The sequence below is a fragment of the Nylanderia fulva genome, unplaced genomic scaffold (genome assembly GCF_048542155.1).
Source record: "Nylanderia fulva isolate GAGA-0341 unplaced genomic scaffold, ASM4854215v1 Scaffold34, whole genome shotgun sequence".
Lineage (NCBI taxonomy): Eukaryota > Metazoa > Arthropoda > Insecta > Hymenoptera > Formicidae > Nylanderia > Nylanderia fulva.
Genome location: NW_028190411.1, coordinates 1,976,958 through 2,003,009, shown reverse-complemented (window position 1 = coordinate 2,003,009; position 26,052 = coordinate 1,976,958). Strand labels below are relative to the sequence as shown.

Here is a 26,052-nt window from a genome sequence, read left to right as displayed (position 1 = left end):
ATAAAATCTCTTAAGACTAAAAAAATTACATGAGATTTTAATTAAAAAATATTGCAAAAATATATTAGAAATATATTTCGTAAATGATAAATAAGAGTAAAATTATTAAAGATAATTTGTGAAAAGAGATTTCCGAGTCACAATAAAATTTATAAAAATTCTCGGATTATTTAAGATAAAAAGAAATCCCTGATAATCCCTGGTTTTCTTACTTCTTCCAGGAAATAGACACCCTGCGTTATTATTGCAATTACTCATTATCTCACCTTTCGACGGCGATAACCCAGGCGTCTCGTATCCGCCCAGCGTTTGGCCCGTCCAGCTCTTCTGTCGGGAATTCACGAAGGATTAATTAGGCAAATTTATCGCGTATTTAACACGTCCGTCAAAAAAAAGAAACCCATTACTCGGGGCCGCCTCGGTTAAACAACGGCGGCCGTATAACGGGGAAGAATATGGCAGAGATAAGTGAAGCGTACATCTCTCGCAAGCCTGGAGGAATTCCCTTCGTTTCTCATTTATATCGCGCGCGAGAGAAAGCCACCCGCCGTGATTTCATTATTAATTTAATTTCTCCCTCCGTTCCCGCAAGGATTCCTTTTTCTCTTTCCTTGCGCGCGCGAATATACATATACAAGGTGTAACTGAACAAAGGTACACGAAGCACATCATTGGATGCAGGACGACAAACTAAATCGAAAAGTCCTGAGCCATTTTTTAATCTGAGCTTTATTTTTGACGCTATAAATTGTTAAAGTGTGCCAATTAGCGCGTGGCTACAACGGAAAACAGCGTAGGCCCCGCCTTAATAGGCCTTAGTACGTCTATTAAGGCGGGGCCTACGCGCTGATTGGCACACTTTAACAATTCATAGCGTCAAAAATAAAGGTCAGATTAAAAAATGGCTCAGGACTTTTCGATTTAGTTTGTCGTCCTGCATCCGATGATGTGCTTTGTATATTTTTGTTCAGTTACACCCTGTATACATATATATTTTTCTTTATTTCCGTCGTCGACTGTAATTCGACCGCCTCGTACTCCTCACAAAATATATCGTTGAAAAATATTTCTACGAGAGAAATTTTCTTTTTGTTTCTTTTAACCTCCCCCGATACGTGACAGGGGGTTAAATTCGTTGCGTCGCGAACCTTATTACGCGCGCGCGCGCGCGCGCGTGTCCTCGTAATTTTTTGCCCATCGGTTATTTATACACGCCTCCCTCGGCGGGGAATAACTACACGCCGCGTGTATCAACCCACTTTTCTATATAAAAAAAGAATAATCTGATCGATCGGCCGACTACTACCGTTCTTAGTGCATGGCGCTAAGTCTCCGTCGGTTTCCTCCTCGTCGTCGTCGTCGATGAATTTTATACCGGACAGATCAAAATGCTTCTCCAGGTTCTCGTCGGGTTCCGTCATCTTGCGATTCGGGAATTTCGGAGGATCATCGTCGACGATCGACTCGTCTTCGACGACGATCGAACGACTGTCGAGGCCCGAGCGCGTCGAGCAGCCGCAGAAGATTAATTTGCGAAAATATTTCGACATAATTCTCGCGTGAATTGGCAATTTTTATCAAGCACGAGAAATTGTTACTCAGTAGCTACGCTTATTTTTTTTCATCGGCATTGAGCCGCATTGATTTAAATTTATTTTTAATTATATTCTATTTTTACAGGCATCTATAGTTCGATCATAAATAAATACACACGTCCTACGAAAGGGCCGGAATAAAAAGATGGAAATAAAGCAGTATTATATTCGCCACATTCCGCCTAATTTTTTTATAGACAGCACCAAACTTCCTTTTCCTCCTCCTATTTTAATTTCCATAACACGAGTGACAGATAAGTGTCATTCTGCCGTTCACTTTCCTCTCTGACGCGGCGGCATTTCAAGAGTCATAATTAGCAATTTGGTCAATTCATTCGGTATAACACTGGCTGCAATCGATTCGGCCGACTTGCTAACGATATTCGGAAACTGATAGCAACACAGTTAGGGAACGCCGTGAATGAAAGAGACTCCGGCTCCTCGAGAGAAGCTCCTCCGAGAGAGAGAGGGCTTTTCTGAAAGAGGTAACGCGGGTGTATTCGCGCGTGCACGTGTGTCACGAAACTAGAAAATAAACTTCTCTGCCGCGGCCGGCGACTGAGAATGGATAGCACCAGACGTGCATTCACGAAGGAGAGTTTATATTTGGAACTACACGCTGGCGAACGGACGATAAAAATTGACAGAGAGCGCCAGGTTCAACGCACCTCGCGACACAACTTCGGATGTATAAAACTGTTCGGCAAAAAAATTTATCGGAATAAGACCAGTCGTTTCTTACAGCTTTTTGGATGCTGAATACGAACCTGACTTCCAAATAATTCTATCACAATTTTTTAGAAATTTTTTTTTAAAGTTGCAAAAAAGGGCTTTTTCACGAACTTTGTTATGTTACACTGAAAAAAATTATATTAATGAATATTTATTTCAATACCGCCTAATCAATTATTTATTTGAAACAAATAAATATTTATTAGTTTTGAAAAGGATTTTCTTATATTTTTCACATCAAATCAATTTTATTAGCCTCAAATAAATTATTTATTAAGTAGTATTGAAATATATATTTATTCAAATTCAATAAATTTTTTTTTAGTGTATAATATATGATGTGAATAAGTTTTATTGCAATCAAAATAAAATATATTGTTAGGACTTTCAACCCTTAAAAGGAATTTTATTGCGGAAGTTAGCTGTGACTTGGGTCATTGAATACGAATCCAGTGTCAAAATTGTTAAATTCACAATGGTGAATAATTTTGATTTCAATGACAACTCAATATAGCGGATTTATATATAAAAAAAGGATTTTTTAAATTTTGACATCCCCTATATTGAATACCATTTTGAATTTGACAATTCATATTCAATGACCTAAAAAATCTTTAAAAGTTATTTAGTAAATCGTCAATGAAACCTAATTATAAGTCACGGCTAACTTCCGCAAACACAACTTATATTTAACTACCATAAATATTTTATTAACCACAATCGATACCAAAAATTCCTTTTAAGAGTTCAAAGTCCTACCAACATACTTTATTTTTATTGCAATAAAACTGCTCCAGCACGTCGCATATTATAATTATAATATGACAAAATTCGTGAGAATAGTCCTTAAAAACTTAATTAAAAACTTCTCAAAATTGTGACGTGATGGAACAATTTGGAAACCGGATTCGTATTCAACATCCAAAAAACTGTAAGAAACGATTAATCTCATTCCAGATATTTTTTTTATTGAACACTGTAATTAATAAAAACGGAGTAACATATGAAGAAAAATTGGCAAGGAAAATCGCGAAGATCAACGAGAGATCGATAGCTCGCTAGAGATCTTAAATTTCAAAAATACGCGTAGACCATCATCCCACGCGTTTCATTCTCTTTTTTTCTGCTATCAGTTGATGTGATCCCCGACCTGGTTTCCTCAGCAATCCGCTTTGGCGCGAACGGAGAAGCTGATTAAATGTACGCTCGGCGGTTTTTTCTCCGTTCGAGAAAGATCACGAGAGACATTTTTATTCTCGACTATTAGGGGAAAAGTCGCGGATGAAAAATCAAATTTGATCTTTCGCAAGAGAATGAAAATTGCTGCAAGAGACCAAAATAAAAGAATCGCGGAGACATGCTAGATATACATTATAAATATATATATAATATTTTTTAATCGAGCTAAATTGATGGAATGAAATTGTGCATAATATTTATTATCGACTATATAATAAATCGTTTATTTCCTCCGATAGTTATCCGTTTTACACGCATTTTGCATGCATATACACGCGTTCGATGCGATATTTATCTCATATGCACGGCCATTGTCTCGTATATATATATATATCCACGTTAGCGTACATATGTATTATGAATGTATATATACGAGTTGCAATTGCATATCACTCTAAACGCCCTAGGCCAAGTAAGTCTCCGTGAAGCTTTCCGTGTCACTACCTGCATACATTCATTGCCTTAGAGGCCTTTTGTGCTCCTCGTCGAACAGAGAGATGCGCGTTGGCGAAGAAAATTCGCAACAGAGTCGCTCCTCGCGACGGATTCTCCTTTTCAAAATGTTCTGGCGTATCTCCAAAACGTATTCCGGATATGGCACGGTAATTCGGAGAAAGCGCGCGTTTTCTCATCCGAAAGCACACAGCCTCGTTCTTCTATTCCGCCTTTCATTGTAAAACGCTTCTGACAGCGGCGAGCTACATAAGCGATACAAGCGTGTGCAGCCTTCCTTCTCTGTTGGGTTTCTTCTCCGAAAGGAGGATGTCAAAAAAGAACGGCCAGGATATTTTCGCGCGAATATTGCCAGCTATTATTTCAACGATTGTTGCTTCAATGAAAAATATTATTTGAATATTAGTTCTCATTTCGATGATATCGCGGTCAACGTTCCAGTCAATGATCTATTTATTAATTGTCATTAAAGTTCGCTTTACACGAGTCATAATTCGAGATAAAATTCAAGACAGAAATTTCACTGAAAAAAAATTTGGTAATTTGATATGTTCAATTAACAAAATAATATTTAATTGAAAATTTTAGTTAGTTAACAAATGTTTTTTCAGTGTGTTATTTTGAATAATAGATCATTTATATGTAAAATAGTTAAGGTCTTAAAATCATTAAATATAAATCAATAGAAGTAAAAAAATATTTGAAAGTCATAATTCGAGATAAAATTTAAGACAGAAACTGCACTGAAAAAAAAGATTTGTTAATTTGACTAAACCTTTCAACTAAATTACTATTTTGGTAATTAAACATATATTAATATTTAAGCCAAATATATGTTTTGTTAAATTTAATATATTATATTTAATTTCAATATTTTTTATGTTTAATTAACAAAATAATATTTAATTGAAAATTTTAGTTAAGTTAACAAATGTTTTTTCAGTGTGTTATTTTGAATAATAGATCATTTATATGTAAAATAGTTAAGGTCTTAAAATCATTAAATAAATCAATAGAAGTAAAAAAATATTTGAAAGTCATAATTCGAGATAAAATTCAAGACAGAAATCTTTCGATGTAAATATTAACAATAATTGACGGCTGTTATTTGCTATTATAATTGATCATAATAGATCGTTTCTATATAAAGCAGTAACAGTCTTAAAATATTTTAATTATATTAAATAAATCGATAGGAAAAAAAAACACTTGAAACAATCTGTACAAAAATATATAGAATATAAATCATATAATGCATATTGATAATCCAGTCAATATAATTTACTCATTAAATTCCACTTTAGACAATTCATATAATTCGCTATAAAATTCAAAACAGAAATCTTTCGGTGTAAATATTTTAGCAACAATTAATAGCAACAATTATTTTTAATAATGAATAAACGATATTTCTCTAAAGTAGTGCTTGTGAGTCTGTTAAATTGAAACTACTTGATAAAAACTAAAAAAGCACACTTGAACCAGTATATCTGTGTGCAAAAATATTTAGGATACAAATCAAATAATCCCGAATAATATTTTCCACAATTATCGCACATTTAACGGTAAAATAATCCTGTTACCGCCTCAATAATTAATCACACAAATTAATGACTGTAATTTTTTGTAACGCGCCAAACTTATTCGTCGCTGACGGTAATTCTCCGTTTAACGCTGAATACACTATATACAGTCATCCCATTCCCGTGTTTACAATGAATAAGGCACTCGTATGAATAACGGCAAACAGAATTTAGAATCAAATTGCATTTAGCTCACAACGGAGCCGCGAATATGGGAGATATATAGGGTGAAGAGAGATAGAGACATGGGAGAAGAGGCACCTATTATACACGTTCGCAAATTCGGCGACGCGGTAAATTCGGGTCAAGCAACCAACGCGTTGCCACGATATCAACGTTGTCCGGGATGGTCTCTCGTCAAACGGTCCGGAGGAATCTACTTCGTTGGAACGGTAACTGGATGCCCGCACATATGTCGTATACATAATACATATGTATGCATGCATGTATACATATACATATATATACAGGGCACACGGCTCCGATCAACCATGTTACGTTAAGTAGGCTTTACCCGGAGCCAACCGGAGCCAAACCACTCTCCGAAAGATACCGCGAGTTCAATAGTCGAAAATAGCGGTGTTGCTAAACTCGCAAATAATTAATAATCGCGCACGTGGATCTTAGCAGAAATCACGCTGAAAAGGCATTTGTTAACTTTCACACCTTTCAATTAAATATTATTTTATTAAGATAAAATAATTTAATAGTTTATAGCTCGTACGAATTAATATATAATAATAATAATAAATTGAGGCTTTTTTTTGAAAAAAAATTGTAATCGTGCATTTATATTTACAATGATTACATCCTATATTTGTTCGTTCAAGAAAATCGTCAATTTATTATTTTATTATTAATTTATTAATTTTGAACATATAAAAATATTTCGATTAAAATAATTTAATAGTTTATAGCTCGTACGAATTAATATATAATAATAATAATAATAATAAATTGAGGCTTTTTTGAAAAAAAATTTGTAATCGTGCATTTATATTTACATTGAACAAACTGCAAACATTTTTTACATCCTATATTTGTTCGTTCAAGAAAACGTCAATTTATTATTTTATTATTAATTTATTAATTTTGAACATATAAGAATATTTCAATTAAATATAACGTATTAAATCTAACGAAACGTATATATTTGAATTAAATACTAATATATGTTCAATTAACAAAATAGTAATTTAGTTGAAAGATTTAGTTAATAAACTTTGTTCTTCAGTACACAATCCGTATTTTCTAGCTTGTCGAGAAATTGAGGAAAAAAATAGTACATTATTTCCTTAAAAATATTTTGCAATTTTCATATTTCGACATTAGGAAGATAAATGAAAAAAAAAGATAACTAAACTTCGATCTGATTAAATATAGAAGAGCGAATTTAAATTGTGCTTTATACTTGATACAAATATAGAATTGCTTTTAAAAATCTCAAAGAATGACTGTCGTATTATTTTTATAAATTATAAAATGATCATTAGGATGATATCTATGTCTCTATACATATTTCATATGGATACAGCGTACAGATAAAAATATACAAGAGGAGAAACAACTGTACTAATGCACGCGATGGTCTCGATCAGATGATTTGACGCAAGAGGAAACCAGTTTTCTAACTGTATAAGCTTTAACACAATATATAATATACATACACAATATAGCATAGTTTGGGGCAGACATGATTTATGAATTACTTTTTTTCACTCTGTATCATTTTTTAATATTATATATCTAACTCTTTCCTTTCTGATAATTAAAAATATTTTTAAGGAAAGATTGAAATATCATTCATGACGCAAATTATAAGTATTATTTTTTTAAATCTTGCAAAATTTTCATAAAATTTCAATTACTCTCTTGCAAATATACAGCACAATTTTTCTAATCCTGTTAGATATTTAATTTAAAAAATCTAACGCTAGAGCATCGTAAATAAAAGATTAAATTTGAAATACGTTTGTATGATTAACGAGAAAAATTGTCATATGTCAATTCTAATAACTACAGTTTCTTTCAACAAATAGATGAAAAAAAACCCACAAACTTATATATATTGTAAGCATTTACTGACGTTATTAGTCACTTCCAAGACAAACGTATGCAAATTTTACATACAAGGAAGAATTAGTCATCCTTTTTTTCCTCGCCGCTTTTTCGATAATCAATCTTTGTCACGTTTCGAATAATTTTATCGTTTGAAAGTTTACAACTTTTGTGCACTGAACAAAATGATTAAATTAACAAATATTATATTTATTTCAATACTGCTTAATAAACCATTTATTTGAAACAAACAAATATTTTCACATCAAATCAATATATTATTAGTTTCAAATAAATGATTTATTTGACAGTACCGACATAAATACTTATTCGAATTGAATAAATTTTTTCCAGTATGCAGAAAATACCTAAGTGGAAGGTGATTAACAATAAGTAAAATTGCATTTGCTTAGTTATAGTCTCCCGTGTGAATTACGCGAAACGAACTGGCAAATTGTCGGAACGAAATGCGTCTATCAAGATTATATTAAAGGTATAATAGAGAGAACACATAGAGAGAATATCGCTAACGGTTCGCTGATTTTTACGAGCGCGATAACTGTTTTCCGGGTTATATGTAACTATATCTCGATCGAATCGATCGAGATTGGGATCTCAATCGCGTGCGACTGTCAGCCGAATTTCTCATTAAACTATGCGCGCTCACTATCGATGTCGCGTGCGCAATATCGTACATCAATATGTCAAGTATGCAATCGCATCGACACCTGCAATCTAATGCGCTTAAATATCTATTAAATTCGGGTCGATAACAATTGCGAGCGACAAGCGAATGGATTGCTTCTCTATCTCTTTCTCGAAAAAAAAATACATGTATTTCTTCAAATGTATGTACACGGAGAGAATTTTTCGCTAGATTTTACCGCAAAATTCACTACAAATTTTATCACGTTTGACAATAAGCCGAAAATTATCATAAATAATTAAGCTGGATAGAAAATATTATGCAGCACTGCAAAATTTATATAAATTATTTTTGTGTGTCACTTTTTTGGCATCTATTCTACTTAAAACGGTTAAAGAATAAGTTTTTCATATATTTTAAAATTATTAAAATTTTGCTATATATTGTAATAAAATTAATCAAATATATTTTATATCTTAATATTCTTTTATCGTGGTAAATATATATTAATCGAAGAAACTCTTATAAAATTACTATAAATTTCAGAATAAAATTCTAAGAGAAAATTCTCTATGCGTATATATGTATTTATATAAATACATCTTTTTCGAAAACAGCCATTACTATTAATTATTATTAATCCAATTAATTTTTCATAATTAGATAATTGGGTTACATATGATGGAAAGTAAGTATATGAGATGTCAGTATGTAAATATATGAAATGTCTATCAAGGATTACATGATACTTATTTAACGCATTGCGTCACTTCGCATATAAGCTATGCCTGGAATGTCTGCGTTGAAACCCGTTTAAGAAGTTACCGCAACGACGGAAATGGCAAAAGACACTGCACAGTCAGCCTTTCCTAAGTCATTGCAGACTTTCTTTTACCGTAATAATATATTCACTTACGGAATCAAAGGTGTCATTTGATTGCACAAACTCTTTTTTCATAATTTCCCGAAACTTTCGACTAATAAAATAAAATATAAAACTTAAATAAAATATAAAATATTTAAATAAAATTATTATTATTATTTAAATAATATTTAAATAAAATATAAATTTATAAAATAAAATCAAAAATAAAATATATCAAATTAGAAAACAAGAGCAAAAAAATAAAATAAAAGCTTATAAAATTTGGTGTAATAAAAAAATTATGTAAAAATTCGTTGGGGAAAAAATTCCGCCAAAAAGAGAAACTTCTTCGCGAGAAAAATCAGAAAGATCCTCGGATGCAGATCCGCCATGTCGATCGACGATTCTTCAGTCTTGCTAAAGGGCAAAAAAAAGTTTCGCGGTTCCCGCTTTTCTCCTACGTCTACAACGTTGCCCGATCAACGGAATTCAACAGGTTGGGATGAAACAATTTAGCGCGCATCACGAGAGAAAGTGCGCGCGAGGAGACGATTTAAGTGATCGCGCCTAATTTATACGTCGGCGTATTATGATGATCCTACTCTCCTGCCTGAATCACTCGTTCTCGATTTCGAAGAGCGTCGTCAGCTTATACCAGCAGAACGAAAAGTGGAGTACGTCAAATTTGGAATTAAAATTAATTACAAAAAAATTTTTGTCAGATCGTCGTTGTCAATGTTAAATAATTATAAATCTCGGAAATTTTTAATTATAAAATTTAAATTTTAATTACAATTTTTAATTATAAAAAATTTTAAAAATACATTTTTTAATTATAAAAATCTTCGAGAGAAAATCTGTCTAAGATTTTATAACAATATATAATAAAATACTAAATATATAATAAATACTAAAGATTACATAATAATAAATTAAAAAGAGGTTCTTTGATATATAATAATCCTTTTTAAATTTAAAAAATTGTTTAAGTCTGATACGTCAAAAAAAATTTTTTTTTCTTTTGAGCAAGTCGCGTACGTCAAATTTGGAATAGAAATTTTAGAATTGAATTTTCGGAGTCGAGAGAAATTAATTAACGAGAAAATTTGTTATCAGATCATCATTCATTGCCGATGTTAAATATCTCGGTGATTAAAAATCTCTGAGAGAAAATTTGTCAAAGATTAATAACACAATAAATTATGTAATAAATAATAATAAATATTAAAGATGATATAAATTGAAAAGAGGCTTTGACATATAAATACTTAAATGTTTAAATAATTAAACAGAAATTTAAGAACAATATTGTTGTGCCTAATGTTCTTATCGGTCCTTCCTACATCTAAAAAATTATTGTTTATTTAAATCTGGTACGTCAAAAATTTTTTTTTTTCATTTTCGGTAAATCGCGTGCGTCAAATTCGAAATTAAATAACGAGAAAATTTTTTGTCAGATCGTCATTCATTGCCGATATATTAAATACCTCAATGGTTAATCAAAAATCTCCGAGAGAAAATTTATCAAAGATTTTCTAACAAAGTATAAAATAATAATAAATATTAAAAATTCTATAATAATAAATTGAAAATAGTCTAACATATAAATACTTAAACGCTTAACTAATTAAAGAGAAATTTAAAAACAATATTGCTGCGCCTAATGTTCTTATCAGTCCTTTTCATATCTAAGAAATCATTGTTTATTAAAGTCTGATATGTCAAAAAAATTTTTTTTGTTTTGAGAAATCTTCGATTTCCGCAAAAATCGTCGCCGAATATACCGAAAAAGACATCGTACGGTCGTTTCTCTACATCGTTTCACGAAACACATAGTAGTATATATTTTCGCCAGTGTCTGCTGCATTTGCTCGACCTATCCTCTCCGTGCCTCTCGCTCGTAAAATCCCGTGTGCCTCCTGTCTTATATGTACCGGTATCAACGCCGACTTTACGCATCTCTCGTTTCCTACTCTCCTTCGTCCACACGTATATTCGAGAGCGCAGTGTAGCGCGCAGCGCTTCCTCGTTTCCTGACATGCACATCCCATCAGAGATGGGAAATATAAAAAGTTATTTCAAATAGAAAAAAAAAAAAGAAAATTATTTACAGAAATTCTACTATTCCATCTAGTGAATTATATAAATAATTATATAAAATAATAATCGCATTTATTAAATCATGTTGACTATTTCCTTTTTTTCCTCATCTGTCATTATATAAATAATGCATATATTTGCTTCCTCGTTTTTCTTTAAATGATTATTTCAAAATTTAGATTCCAAATAATACACGTATAGAAAATAATGATCGAAATGCTTATCGCAAAAAATCGAGAAAATATTTGCAATATTATTATCAATGTAAAAGATTATCACGTTTGAAATAGAATAAAACATCTTCCTTTGTTTACTCGTTACCTATCAGTTTTTCTTTTCACGGAGAATTATACAATTCTTCTTTTTTTCACGTAGAATACAAATCACATTCGAATCGAACGAAACTATTTAAATAATTATTTTCGATAGTCTGGCATTCGGGAGAAAGAGAGATCCGCCCGTCACTGATGCATCATCCAGGGAGCGCGCGTGAATACGCCCACCGCACGACAATACCGCGTTTGACACGCACCGTGCGCAGCGCGATTGTTATTCCGCATCGGTGGGGGAGAGGCAGAGACAGGGAAAAAAAAGCATTCCGCATTATTCGCGGTACGCACAAGTGCGGAAGGCGGATGTGCGGCCGTGCGGATGTTGCCTGACGTCAAAATCGCGGGTCCGTTTCACGAGCATCCACAAGATTTTTTTCCCGGGGGGCACGATTCATATTTTTTTCGGTTCTTTCTGCATTTTTTTCACATATAATTCTTATTCCTATTTTTTTTAATATTAAATATGCAAATAAATTCCAGGATTTATTCAAAGACAGAGCAAACGCTTAATTTTTTTTATAGATTCCAAGGGGGGCACGATTTATATTTTTTTTTTGGTTCTTTCTGAATTTTTTTCACATTTAATTCTCATTCCTATTTTTTTTTTTCTTTATTGAATATGCAAATAAATTCCAAGATTTATTCAAAGACAGAGAAAACGCTTAATTTTTTTTATAGATTCCAAGGGGGCAAATGTCTCCCTTTTTAAATTTTATTTTTATTTCTATTTTTTTTATATTAAATATGCAAATAAATTCCGGGGTTTATTCAAAAAGAGAGCAAATGCTTGATTTTTTTATAGATTCCAAGGGGGCAAATGTCCCCCTTTTTAAAATTTATTTTTTTATATTAAATATGCAAATAAATTCTGGGGTTTATTCGAAAAGAGAGCAAATGCTTGATTTTTTTATAGATTCCAAGGGGGGCAAATGTCTCCCTGTTTTAAATTTTATTTTTTTATATTAAATATGCAAATAAATTCCGGAGTTTACTCAAACAAGAGCAAATGCTTAATTTTTAAATAGATTCCAAGAGGACAAATGTCCCCCTTTTTAGCCTTTTCAGAGCTCGCAAACTTGCGAATGTTTTGCAAATTATTATGCGCATATAGACTGGGTTTTTTCGAATTTCGAGAAATTTGTGATGGATCAGTTTTGCTTGGCGCGTGTTATATGTAAGTAAAAAGGACACGTCCATAGAGTGCAATGGAAAGAGCAGGTCTGGAAAGGATGAAAAACATTCAGGAGCGATGTGACGTTGACCGATGATGCAAGAACGTGACGCCGTCTTCGCGCGCCACTAATAATGAATTATTACGGATATTCGTCAGTCGTTTCTGAATTCTTTTTCCGAGGGAATAAAATTTAATACAATATTAAAAGAACTGTCGTATATATTTTATCTCTCCGCGCGCGCAGCAATAAACACGAGCCAAATAAGTCTGTGACATTGATATTAAATGAATGGACTGAAAAATTTTTCCTCGAGAAATGTTCTCCGTTAATGAATGAAATTTAACAAAAAATTGTGTACTTTGCGAAATATACAGTTAACATAAGTTGATGCGCATTTTTATTTATTACTCTGCTCGGAATTAATTTGCGAGCAAAAGTATTATTCACTTAAAAAATATTCTTATATAATATGTATATATTCTCCTGTGAATACATTTTCATTTAAAAATTTACTGTAATTATACGAGAAATGATAAGTTACTGCTGTAATGAATTCTTTTCTAAAAACATCAATGATAATAATTCCACAAGATTTTTTATCCTCTCTTCGTACAAAGAATCTAAAATAAAGCTGAAGATTCATATTTTGATGCAAGGAATTCAATTGAGAACGTAAAAAACGCATAAAATGAAAGATATGCTATATTATCTCCGAAAACATTATTCTCGTATTCCTAACATTTTCTAAACATTTTCATTCATTAGAAAACGTGTACTTTAGTTACTCAGAAATAACACGAGTACAGGACGAGAAATAGAAACGCGAGAGGAGATATTAATAGACTGTCTGGGTTTTATATGCAAATTTATACAGGATTAAAAAAAAAAGAAAAAAAAACATTCGTGTATTAATACAGACTTTTTAATTATCAGTGAAAAGAGAGGGCAAAAAGGAGAGACGTGAGGAAAGTTACATAATTACTACGAGATCTGGCAAAACATCCCAAGAGCGGAATGATGATGTTTTGGATCGAGAAAGAGATTGGATGGCCGAGCAAATAAATGGATAAAATATACGTACGTCTACATAAATCAAGCGAAATTGTAATAAAATAACCTGGCAATATTACATAATAGAACGCAAGATATAATAATAATAATACGCATATAAATCGGCGATGCGGTAGAAAAATTCGATGAAAAATTTTCGCCGAAACGTTCGCGAGAAATTATTATCGCACAGTTAAAAAATTTTTGTTAAATTTAACAGATATCACATGTCCCTCAGAAATTTTTGTGTTAATTTAACATAATATGGATATGTTAAATGGCGACAAAGTGTTAATATTTTAACACTAAATAAATGCAAAACTTCAAATAATTTAAAATAAATGTTGTACAAAATTAACACACTTTTAATGTAAAAATTTTGTTAATTTTAGATTTTGTCGTCCCCACTTATATTATAAAATAGGAAATCAACATTTTTTTCTGTAAATTTTAACAGAAAAATTTTGTCACTACTAACATATTTATTGTGTAGAATTAAAAATAGATGCATTGTGTTATTTTTACATTTTTTCAGTTCTTTTAATAATTTAACATTTAAGTTCAATTAACAGTTCAATTACCACATGAATGTGTTAAATATCTAACACAAAAATTGTAACAAGGACCGTTTTTAACAAGAAAACCCACATTTTTCTACCGTGCTGTGTCTAATATAATATTTAAAAAATGGAAAAAAATAACGATATACGAACTAGGACATAAACAATGCAGACGCGAGCTGAAAACCGCGAAACGACGAGGTATGTGTCGAAAATATGTGGCGCGCGTGGTATTGCGAAGTCGACATGTCACAAGAGACGTAGGTAAGAGAGAAGAGACCGAAGAGGAAGAAGAAAGAGAGACGGCACATTCTGGTACCAACCAGAGCGAGAGAGAGAGAGAGAGTAGACCAGAAAACGCGCGTGCTGTCGATTGCGAGGTTGAGTGTTTGGTCCGAATCAAAACCTCTCTCGAGGAAGCCGAGAAAGGAGCGAAAAGAGCGCGCAAAGAGAAGAGGAGCAGTAGTTACCTTCAACAGATCGGCAGCTCGTCGAGATGATGACGAAAGTAGAGAGAGAGAGAGAGATATATATATATATTATATATATAGAGAAAAAAAAAGATAGAGAGAGAGAAAAGAAAACAGAGATGAATATCCCTCTCTCTCTCTCTCAATCCTGACTGGTCCCTCGGCGAACAACACAATACAACCAAGGTACCACCAAATTGAGCACCAATTTTTCACGAATTTGCACCCCACACGAGAGATTCGCGATCGTTCACCTTCGACCCGACGCCGCGATATCTCGCGGATCCGTCATCCACGCGCGACTTCTCTCTCTCTGTCTCTCTGGGTCTTCCAGCGATCGGCTGGAGAACGCTCTGGGCCGCGATCACCACCTGGCGACCACGCTGGCGACGGATATACTAATTCGAGTTCGCGGAGAGCACAGAGAGAGACTTTTGCAAAATCCACCTGGACGATGCGGAACCGCTTGGCGAACGGCTCCTCCGTTACTGACAGCGGATACCATCCGAAGGTTACACCTCGCCTGGCTCCGCCATGTGCAACCGTGTCGAGCCTGCCAACCTGCCTCCATACCGGACTATCTCCTGCCCCTCTGCCCCCAGCCGCGAAACCGTCCGGCCACCTGAAGCGTTTTACCTGGCGAACCTCCGAGCTCGCGCGAATCCGCCCGGAATCGCACGAGAGAGGCCTCCGTTCGAATTTTAGCGCGGGATTTTAGCGAGGGAAAGCTAGAGGAGACTCGGTTCGCTCGTACCTCGCCAAGCGCTTTAATGTTATACAGGGTGTCCGGTAACTAACGGATCAATGATTAAGGGCGGATTCTCTATGGGCAATTTGGAGACGATTTTTTCTTCGCGAAAATGTTGAGAAGTCAATAATTTTCGGGTTATAAGCGATTGAAAAAAAATGGGTTTTTTGAAAACTAAAGGTTTTGGAGTTTAAAGTCTAACATGATTACATTCTTCAGTTAATTTCAGGTTGAGTTTACTATAATAAAATTTTAATTTGAGGCTTAGTTATAAATTAATAATTGTAAACAAAGAAGGGCTATAAGAGCTATTAAACGTAATGTTTATTTATTATGTATTTATTATTTCGTTTAAATGAATTTTATTAATATCATCTGACAACTGTATTATGTTTAATAGCTCTTATAGCCCTTCTTTGTTTATAATTATTAATTTTAACAGAGCTAATTACTATTTTTACTTAGTTATAAAGATACATAATGACAAATATTGGAAAGTTGTAAAAAATGATGATTTTTTTCGACTTCTTGCTGAGGAAAAATCGTTCCCAAATTGACCAAAGAATCCATTTGTAATCGTTGGTCCGTTAGTTACCGAACACCCTGTATATCTCATCAGCAATAATCTAACGAGAATATTCAGATTAGCGACTTGTCGATATACCCTGATGGGTATGTCTAGTAAAATTTGAAAATAAAATTTAACATTTCCAGGATATTTCAAGGAAATTTGCACGATTTCCCACTAGTATGATAAAAATGTATAAGGAACCAAACAATTTTTTTTTTATCAAGACGATATATGTCGATATAAATTGCACGTTAATGAAAATTAATATATGCATTACAAATATTCGATATAAACATTATATTTAAACTTTTAAAATCTACAGTAGAAATTTTTTCTCAGAATTTACCCTGAAAATCATGATAATCGTGGCAACAATATGATATTGGAAGAATTTTATGAGTTTCTCTGATTAATATTTATAATTTTAATTATTTATAATATTAATCAGGGAAACTCTTATAAAATTCTATCCTACAATTACCATGATTTTCAGGGTAAATTCTGAGAAAAAAATTCTCTTCGTGTATAAACAACTTATGCACAATACATTTTTGGATTCCGTAAATACAAACTATATTGTATTATTTATGAAGTAAGATTAAATATTTTTTACTCGAATAGTCTCAGCTGACTCTTTTAGCTAAACATTTAGAAGCAACAAAAAAAATCGAAAAGATCTACGAAAAATTCAAATACATTTCTAAGATTTTTAAAGATTAAAGATTTTCCTGTGTATGAATAATACTGTTAAAAAAAATTAACTGGAACAAGATTAGTCGTTTTTTTTTTAAAATTTTTTGGATGCTGAATAAGAATCTGGTTTCCAAATGATTCCATCAGAATTTTGAGAAATTCTTTATTAAAGTTGCGAGAAAGAACTTTTGTCGCGAACTTTGTTATATTATAGCTACACTGAAGAAAATTATTATATTAATAATAATTTATTTCAATCCTGCCTAATCAATCATTTATTTGAAATAAATAAATCTGTTCTGAAAAGAATTTTCTTAAATCAAATAATTATTTTTCACGTCAAATCAATATTATTAGTTTCAAATAAATAATTTATTAGGCAGTATTGAAATATATATTTATTCAAAATCAATAAATTTTTTCTTCAGTGTACAATATATGATGTAAAGTTTTATTGTAATCGAAATAAAATATATTGTTAGGACTTTTAACCCTCAAAAGAAATTTTATTGCGGAAGTTAGCTATGACTTGGGTCACTGAATACGAATCCAGTGTCAAAATTATCAAATTCACAATGGTGAATTTGACAATTTTGATCTCAATGACAACTCAAATGACAGATTTATATAAAAAAAGAATTTTTTACATTTGACATCCCCATATTGAGTACCATTTTAAATTGGACAATTTTGATATTGAATTTATATTCAATAACCTAAATCTATATTCAATAACCTGGATATCTTATGAACCATAATCGAAATCAAAAATTCCTTTTGAGGATTAAAAGTCCTAACATCATACTTAATTTTTATTGCAATAAAACTTCTCCAGCACGTCACATGTTGTTGTTATAATATGACAAAATTTGTAAAATAATAGTTTTTTTTGCAAATGTAATTAAAAATTTTTCAAAATTGTGACGTGATGGAGCAGTTTGGAAATCAGATTCGTATTCAGCATCCGAGAACTATAAGAAACGATTAGTCTCGCTTCAATATTAAAAAAAATCATTTTTTAAACAGTGTAATTATTGTTTAATTATTATATTATTGCAATTGTTATTGCAATTTATACTCAGAAGAATTTCTTTGTAAAATATCCCATCTCATTCGCTAATATGTATGCTTTATTATTATAAGTCTAAAATAATTCTCCGTTCAAAGTGTAAAATAAAATAAAGATGTTGAAATATTGACAAGATGTAAAAAAGTATGATTTTATACGAATATATATTTAATAATATTTAAAATCGAATAGAATTTCCAGTTTACTCAATTTTTTGAAAGTTTAAAAAAAAATTGCCTTTAAATATTTTCAACGCAACTTTTTATTTTATATTTTAAACAACGAATTGTTTTGAAAGTATTATGTGCGCTGAAATAAAGAAAAGCTGAGATCTTCTAAAAATAATACAAATGGAACAATTTCAGAGAGATAATTTAAATGGCAAAAAATCATATAAATCGCTGTAACGTGTTATAAAGCATGTCAAAATCACGTTTCTCGCGACAGATAAATAAATTCAGAAATCCCCAAAAAAAATGGAGAAAATAAAACAATTCATATTCCACGAAATATACGAGCAATATTTGAAATTAAAAAAAAATAGTTCAATCATTTTAAAAATCAAGATAAAATGCGTTCCTAGATATTACAGTCTCCTCTATTAAATCATATTATTTTTTGGTCCATTTCATCACACATAGAACGTCAAATGCGCGTGCTTATACATATATGTCCAATTGTTTATAAAAAATGCACTAAAATTTATCTAGCGATAAAATTACGTGAAAATGTGAAAATCAAATAATAGCCGGATATCGGGTTACACGCTACATTACATATTTAAGCGAATGTGAAATTAAGATCTAATATAAATTACATACATATTTAAGCGAATGCGAAATTAGGATTCAATAAATATCGGCAAATTTATTACAACGAAGATACGATTCGAACGGGGTGAACTAATTAAGGAGTCTGGGTAACTCGCTTTCGCATTCCTGTTCACTTTACGAACGGAAACGATTGCAATAAGGCTGTTATCAGGCGGGCGCAATACAGCGGACGCCATTCATACGAGCGAATCACTATATTATCGTTTCTGTGCCGACTTTGTTTTATTTTCTCTACTATATGTCAGTACACATATACGGACGAAATGTGCGACGATAAAATATAATTATAATCCTTTTATAAAACGCGAGTGTGTATGCATATATCTAATAAATCTTCGATGTAAAACTTTCCCGACGTGGGAATCCCCTTTCGGCGAAGACAAGTGGCTTTCGCGCGATAGCATTTTTTTAAATGTTCCTTCTGAACGACATCACTATTGAAAAAAAAAAAAATGGTCGACATATCGATCGCGATTTTTGACTCTTCCGTGACCCATTTCTTCGACTTCTCTCCCTGTATCGCAGATCTGTCATCGCGCGCGACACGTGTTTGCTTGACGAACAGCGACCTCGTACGTGACAACGCGAAATCGAGCGTGTATTCAAATTCGTTTGCACGTTTGCTCAAGAACGTCGGTTACGATAAAGCAACAATAGCATCCGCGCCACTTGGCGCGGACGGAATGTTTCATTTGCTTGAAAAACACCTGTTTAAAGAAAAACACGCTGGCAGCGTTTGTAATAACGACAACGGCGGAGACAAAAAGCGGATATGCACGTGAAAAGTAGTCGCTTAACTCTGTGAAACTTTTTTATGTTTCCTTTTCCCCCGTTCTGTCTTTCGAAACTTTTATTTTTATTATATATCAAACTCGTGTTATTTATATCTATAAGAATTTCAAGATCTCCGCGAGCAATGTCGTTAAAATTCCTCGCCTTTTGAAATTTCTCCGGACGCTTCACTTATTTCTGTTCTTCAGACTTTTATTTTGACTCAAATAACGGTACTGATTTTTCAATTGAAAATATAAATATTAAAGAATCGACTCACCCATTTTGTTGCCGCTTCTTCTCCGAACACGCAGACATATCGTTCGAGACTTGATGCACTTAAATCACAAAAAAATGCAATTATATGCATTATGCACAATTGAGGGAGTACAAAAATTATACATCGTATATCGTATCATATAAAATATTTTTTTAAATGCACACAAATATTACATTAATTATATAATTAATTTTTAAATATTAATCATTGTATCAATTTTAATTTATTTATTTTATTTCTTCAAAGATATTAAAATTTATTGAACAAATGTAGGAGAATTATTGACTTTAATTATTATGAATAAAATAAAAAATAGATACAAAATCCAAAAAGATATAAACAAAATATATATAAATATTCATTTATTTTATATATATATATATATATATATATATATATATTAAATATTTATTAAACTTAATTATTAAAATTAATTTAACTAAAAAAAATAATAATGTGAAATATTCCAAGTGCATAAGATGCAATTACCTGATGTATATATTGGATGACTTCATTATGAGTTGCATTTTCTAAGGTGCGACCGTTCACTTCCAAAATCTCATCGCCCACTTCTAAAGTATCCGCACTGTCCGCCGGCGAGCCTGCACAAATGTAAATAAATCATCGGTGTAATTTGGAATTTTTTAATTACCGAAAGAAGGAATTTAATGCCGAATGGAAGAAAGATTGTACGAATAATTCTGCATAATGCGCTTCGTTTGGAAGTTCCGTATGAATATTCCGATTCGCATTTCCAAACACGATAATCCGTACAAAACGGGACGAGCTTTAAGCTTTGCTATACAAAAATCGCTGTTTAAGCATCCGTGAATATAACATTTAATCTGCTTCGTAAACGAGAACGTATTTACTAATGAACGCGAACGTTTGGAAGGCATTGGCGCTTCGTAAATGAACTGTGAAAGCAATCGACTGGTATATATATATGCATTATTTCCTGAAATCGTTCTTACAGAAAGGTCATTTTCTTTCGACAAAATTTAAATAAAAACACACAACACCGGCATGCAAATGCCTTCATGTACAATTCTCGCAGCGAATTAATATAGATAATTATATAATAATCGTATTTAATTTATATTCGTAAAATGTGCAAAAAAAATAGACAATATTTTTTTTTTTTTTTTTTAAAGAGAGATCGAAATCGAAATATCTCGCAAGAAAAATATCCGACGGGGAAATCGATGCGGGTGAAGAAGGTAAAAACGTGAAATAAGCAAGTCCTTCGTCGCGGCGATAAAGCGCACGTTACGATAAACATAAAGGTCAGCCTATAAATAACAACGTCGCGAAACGTCCTCTCTATGTAAATCGTCGCGCATTACCGTAACGCGTCGCGTAAATCGGAAATCCGTCCGTCGCACATTTCCTGTTTCCGAAAGCGTGCGCGACGTGTATAAGCTACACGTACGATTATCTGACTGACAGGGAAAGTTTTCGCGCTCTCTTTTCGCATTTCTCCGTTCCGTCTCCTCTATACTTGCTCGCATCGTACAAGTACAAGTCGGAAGAGAAACGAATCGAATATCTATCTGAAAATGCCATTTCGAAAACGACACAAGTTCAATTGACAAATATTCGACGGAAGCCATATCATATGGGACGAAAGAAAACGTATAAAAAAAAATATATATATATAGGTAAATAAAATATGTATAAAATAAGAAAATAGATATAAAATCCAAAAAATCCATAAACAAAATATATATAATATTCATATTATTATATATATTTATTAAACTTAATTATTAAATTTTTTTTTAGTTAATAATAAATTTTAATAATTAAGTTTAATAAATATATATAATAATATAAATATTATATATATTTTGTTTATGGATTTTTTGGATTTTATATCTATTTTTTTATTTTATACATATTTTATTTACCTATATATATATATATATATTTTTAAATGACATTCTCAACATAATCTCCATTAAATTAATATTTAATATGATAATAAACAAACGTGTATAAAATATACAAAATTCTCTCCAAGATTGACTTTGGCGAGAAAGCTGCTGGAGGCGAGACTAATACAGGATTTCATATTATATTTTATTTGACGTTTCTCATATCTCGCGGGCGGGTAAGAGACATGTGTTTTATCGTCTCGCGCGGGATTTGCATATTCGTCGAATATCCGGCAATGGGAGCCCGCTGCGAGAAGTCGGTGCGCACACGCTTGAATACATACCGTACAGCTTGATCTTCCCGTCGTCGTTGGTCAATATAATAATGTATCCCCCTAGATCGACCATTTTCGCGTAGTAATTATCCTCCGTGCAGAGCGCAGTGGTGTAGGGGATGGGGTAAGTCCGCTATTAGATTACCTCTCTCTATCTATCGCGAGCGCGCGACACTCCACGCGAGATGACGTACGCTCGCACGCGCGCGCGCGCGCGCGCGCGCCGTGCACGACGGGGTGCAAATCACTAATTATACTTTGCGCGCACACACACACCCCACAGACACTCTTTCTCTCTCTCTCTCTTTCTCTCTCTCTCTCTCTCTCTCTCTGTCTATCTACACCGGTTCGGGTCCGCCCCGAAAAATCAGCCCGCCGTTATTAACGTCGTTAGCACATGCCATTTTCCCGTGTTTCCTCTTCGCATCCTCACTTCATTTTGGTATCGACCTCGTGACCTACTTCTCTCTCTCTCTCTAACTTGGCCGGCTCTTCTAACAACGATTATATTTTTCGCGGCACTTATAACTCTCTCCCGATTTTTCGCGATTTTTTTCACCCCCAGATCGGTGGTTCCTCGATTTGCGTACTCCTCGATATAAGTGCTTGTATAAGAAACTCGCGATCGGAAAAACCTCGAGACTCTAAACGGACACTAAGGCATCTATGCTTTCACACGCACGAGAGTGGTATATAAGAAAAAATGCTCTACTATATATATATATACGACGACGAGAAAACTATAAAGATGCACCCTCGATATATGAACGAGGTGCCGCCTAAAAGAGAGAGAGAGAGAGATGGACCAAGGAACACATCATTATTTTCCTCCTTATATTCGCGCTTTCTCCTTTTCACCCTCACGGGACACTTCACCCAACCGGGGGTGTCGCGACTTTATTATTATTTCGTAATAAACTCTCGTCTTGTCTCTCTCTCTGAATCCCTTTTTCTTTCCTTTTCGCGCACTCGCCCTCAGATCGTTGTCCTCGCGAGAGGGTCCATCGTCGTCGCGAGGGGGTGCATGGGGGATGAAACGACGAGGGCCCCGATTGCGCGGGCCCCTCCCCTACATCCTTCCGGAGACGTGTCGCGCGAGCCAGGATTGTCAAGTGTCAGCGATCGCCGGTTCACAATCTCGCGGCGAGCCGGAGCGTCTTATTATTGATCACCGCTTCGACTGGCTCCGCTTCTCTCGTCCACGCATCACCACCGGCCATCGTCCCGTCGTCCTCGTCGTCGTCGTCGTTGTTGTTGTTGTTGTTGTTATTGTTGTTCCTGTTGCTGCCGCCGTCGTCCTTCCGCATCGGCTCCGCGTCGACCAGCTGCTCCTTTCACGTTGACGCTGTCGCTCCTTCTTGGATCCTGTCGGGCGGGTTAGCGCTACCACGCGAGACCGAGAGTCCTGGACGACGTCTCCGACTTGCCGCGAGACTCCAAGACGGGGATCATTTTATACGCAATTTGCGGCCGCTCTTCAGGAAGACACGGCGATGTTTACGTGCGGTTACTCCGATACGGTGAGTCTTGAGCTTATGCTTCTTCAAGTTGATCGTGTATGATCCCTTCTGACGCGAGGCGGAAGTGACAGCTGCACGTCCCTCGTGCCGCTTTTTCTCTCTTCACGAGGACCGAACCTGATGCACCGACATGCTGACACTTTTCGCTCTCCTTTCCGCGGGAAAAAATGTGGAAGTCGAAGGTCGGAGATGATCGACGATCCTCCTCGTGCTGCTTCCACGAACGTTGACAGGACCAGCACCGATGGCGACTCCGAAGCTATCACTTTCACCGCCGCTGATGCTGTTCAAACGTCCTGGTCTTCGATCACTCTGCTTTTAGGGTCTTTGGGTTAGATAGGATATATATATGTATATATATATCTACATATATATATATATATATATATATATATGGAGTATATATCGTGCGTGCGTGCGTGCGCGTGTGTTCCACTTCTCACCCTCCGCCTTCTACCGCGACAACGGCACGCAACCACCCACCCTTAATCGGGCCGCGACACGATGCACCTTGGGGAGCGGCGCAATCCCCGGCCGAATAGCGCGAGTCGACTAACTGAGAGTGCAGGGGACGAGAGGGAGGAAGGTGGTGGTGGCGACGACGACGACGACGACGACGACGACGACGACGACCGAGACTCGGGCGCGCGTTTTTTTCGGACGCGAATACGTCGTAGCCGAGGCCCGCGACTCTCCGGGGAAACCGCGGAAAAACTGCCCCTCGCGGTCGACTCTTGGACTGGGTGTGAACGCGCGCGGCAGCCCTGCTGACACACACCACCGCTCGGCTGCTTGCCACCGTTGGCAGAGCGCCGCCTCCGACCCTCGCCGCCGAGCGGCGTCAGCGGCGTCGGCGACGTCGCGCCGGCGTCGAGACCATCCCTCCCGAGCCGGAGCAGGGGTGTGCGTTGTCAAATATAAATGCATTTCGAACGGGAAATGTATGTTTTGCGCTTTGCATTTTGCAAAATTGTATATGTGTTTGCGAAATCTATATATTTTGCATTTGCAGTTTTCATTGCTTTTTTGGTTCTCATTTTTTATTCCATTGCACTTTTGCAAATTAAACATTTATCGAGGTATCGCACAATAATATGTATATATCTACATATATATATTTAATAACGGGTGTTCAAATCCATTTTAGACACTCATTTGAAACAGGAAATAAAAAATAGACATTTTAGAAATATTTTTTGAAATAAAAATGGTTCTTTCCATATATATATATATATATATATTTAAATTATTATTTTTTATTATTTACTTCTTATAATTATTACTTATATGTTTCTTTTAATTCTTATTTTTTTATTAAATTTTTATAAATTTTATATATTTCTTTATAAACTCTTTAAACTTTTATAAACTTTATATATAAAAGTTTAAAGAGTTTATAAAGAAATATATAAAATTTATAAAAATTTAATAAAGAAATAAGAATTAAAAGAAACATATAAGTAATAATTACAAGAAGTAAATAATAAAAAAAAATAATTTAAATATATATATATGGAAAAAACCATTTTTATGTCAAAAAATATTTTTAAAATGTCTATTTTTTATTTCCTGTTTCAAATGAGTGTCTAAAATGGATTTGAACACCCGTTATTAATAAAGATATCAATAATATGTTCATATATTATTATTTTTTACTTTTTGCATTAAACAAATTTTTTATATTAAAAGATATATAAAATTTATAAAAGTTTAGAGTTTATAAAAAAAAATAAGAATTTAAATATATATATATATATATATGGAGAAAAACTATTTTAATTTCCAAAAATCACTTTAAATATGCTTATTTCCATTTCCTATTTTAAACAGGTGTCTAAAATAAATTTGGACACTCATTTTGTACATCCCTGATCAAAAGCAACCCCCGATGGCGGTGAGCCTCGATTGGCGGCAACCCGCGATACACTTCGAGTGCCGCGAATCTTCGCGCCATCGTCAATTCGCGATGTTCTTTCCATTTTCCGAAATGTTGAGAGATAAATGTCGACGAATGGTCAAAATACATCTCTCGCAGTTATCGCTTTCGTGATTTAATTGTTGAGAAAGTACTGTTACTCACCCAATCGCCCGTGATTAGTTCCGGTTTTCCGCTCGGATCCGCACGCAGGGAAGGACGCCCGTGGAAAGGAGTAAATGGCGCGCTTTCAGCTGTGACGTCAAGGCGCGTCGCGCTGCCAAAGTCGCCGCTGGCGACATCTAGCGGGACAGAAAATAATTTGTAAGCCAAATTTATCGACTGTGATCTAAAGAAGCGTGATCGATAAAATATATTCTTTTGTTGACTTTTAAAAGACAAACTTTCCTTTTCTAATAATAATTATAACAAAAGATCCACACATAATTTTTTGTGTCTTATAATTCCTTGTTTTCGTTGATATCATAAAATATTTTCAAATTAATAACGTTAACTCATCATTACGTTATTTTTACAATTTTCATCAACTAAAGAAAAAATAATAAGCGACAAAAATGATCA

The 26,052-nt window shown here is 33.9% G+C and overlaps 1 protein-coding gene across 2 annotated transcripts in view; it reads right to left on the bottom strand.

Annotated features, from left to right (window-relative positions):
* The window catches only part of LOC114937477 (uncharacterized), a 98,503-nt gene extending 76,379 nt beyond the window's left edge, over positions 1 to 22,124 (bottom strand). Inside the window, exons 1-4 of one of the 2 annotated variants that reach the window (XM_029310936.2) lie at positions 22,045 to 22,124; positions 20,313 to 20,425; positions 19,824 to 19,881; positions 267 to 327 (exon numbers count right to left, since the gene is read on the bottom strand). In XM_029310936.2, coding sequence (XP_029166769.1) covers positions 267 to 327; positions 19,824 to 19,881; positions 20,313 to 20,425; positions 22,045 to 22,108 — 296 coding nt within the window. In that variant the 5' untranslated portion in view covers positions 22,109 to 22,124. The remainder of the gene's footprint in view (positions 1 to 266; positions 328 to 19,823; positions 19,882 to 20,312; positions 20,426 to 22,044) is intronic. The other variant, XM_085485128.1, reaches the window with a different exon arrangement.
* Between the last annotated feature and the right edge of the window lie 3,928 nt (positions 22,125 to 26,052).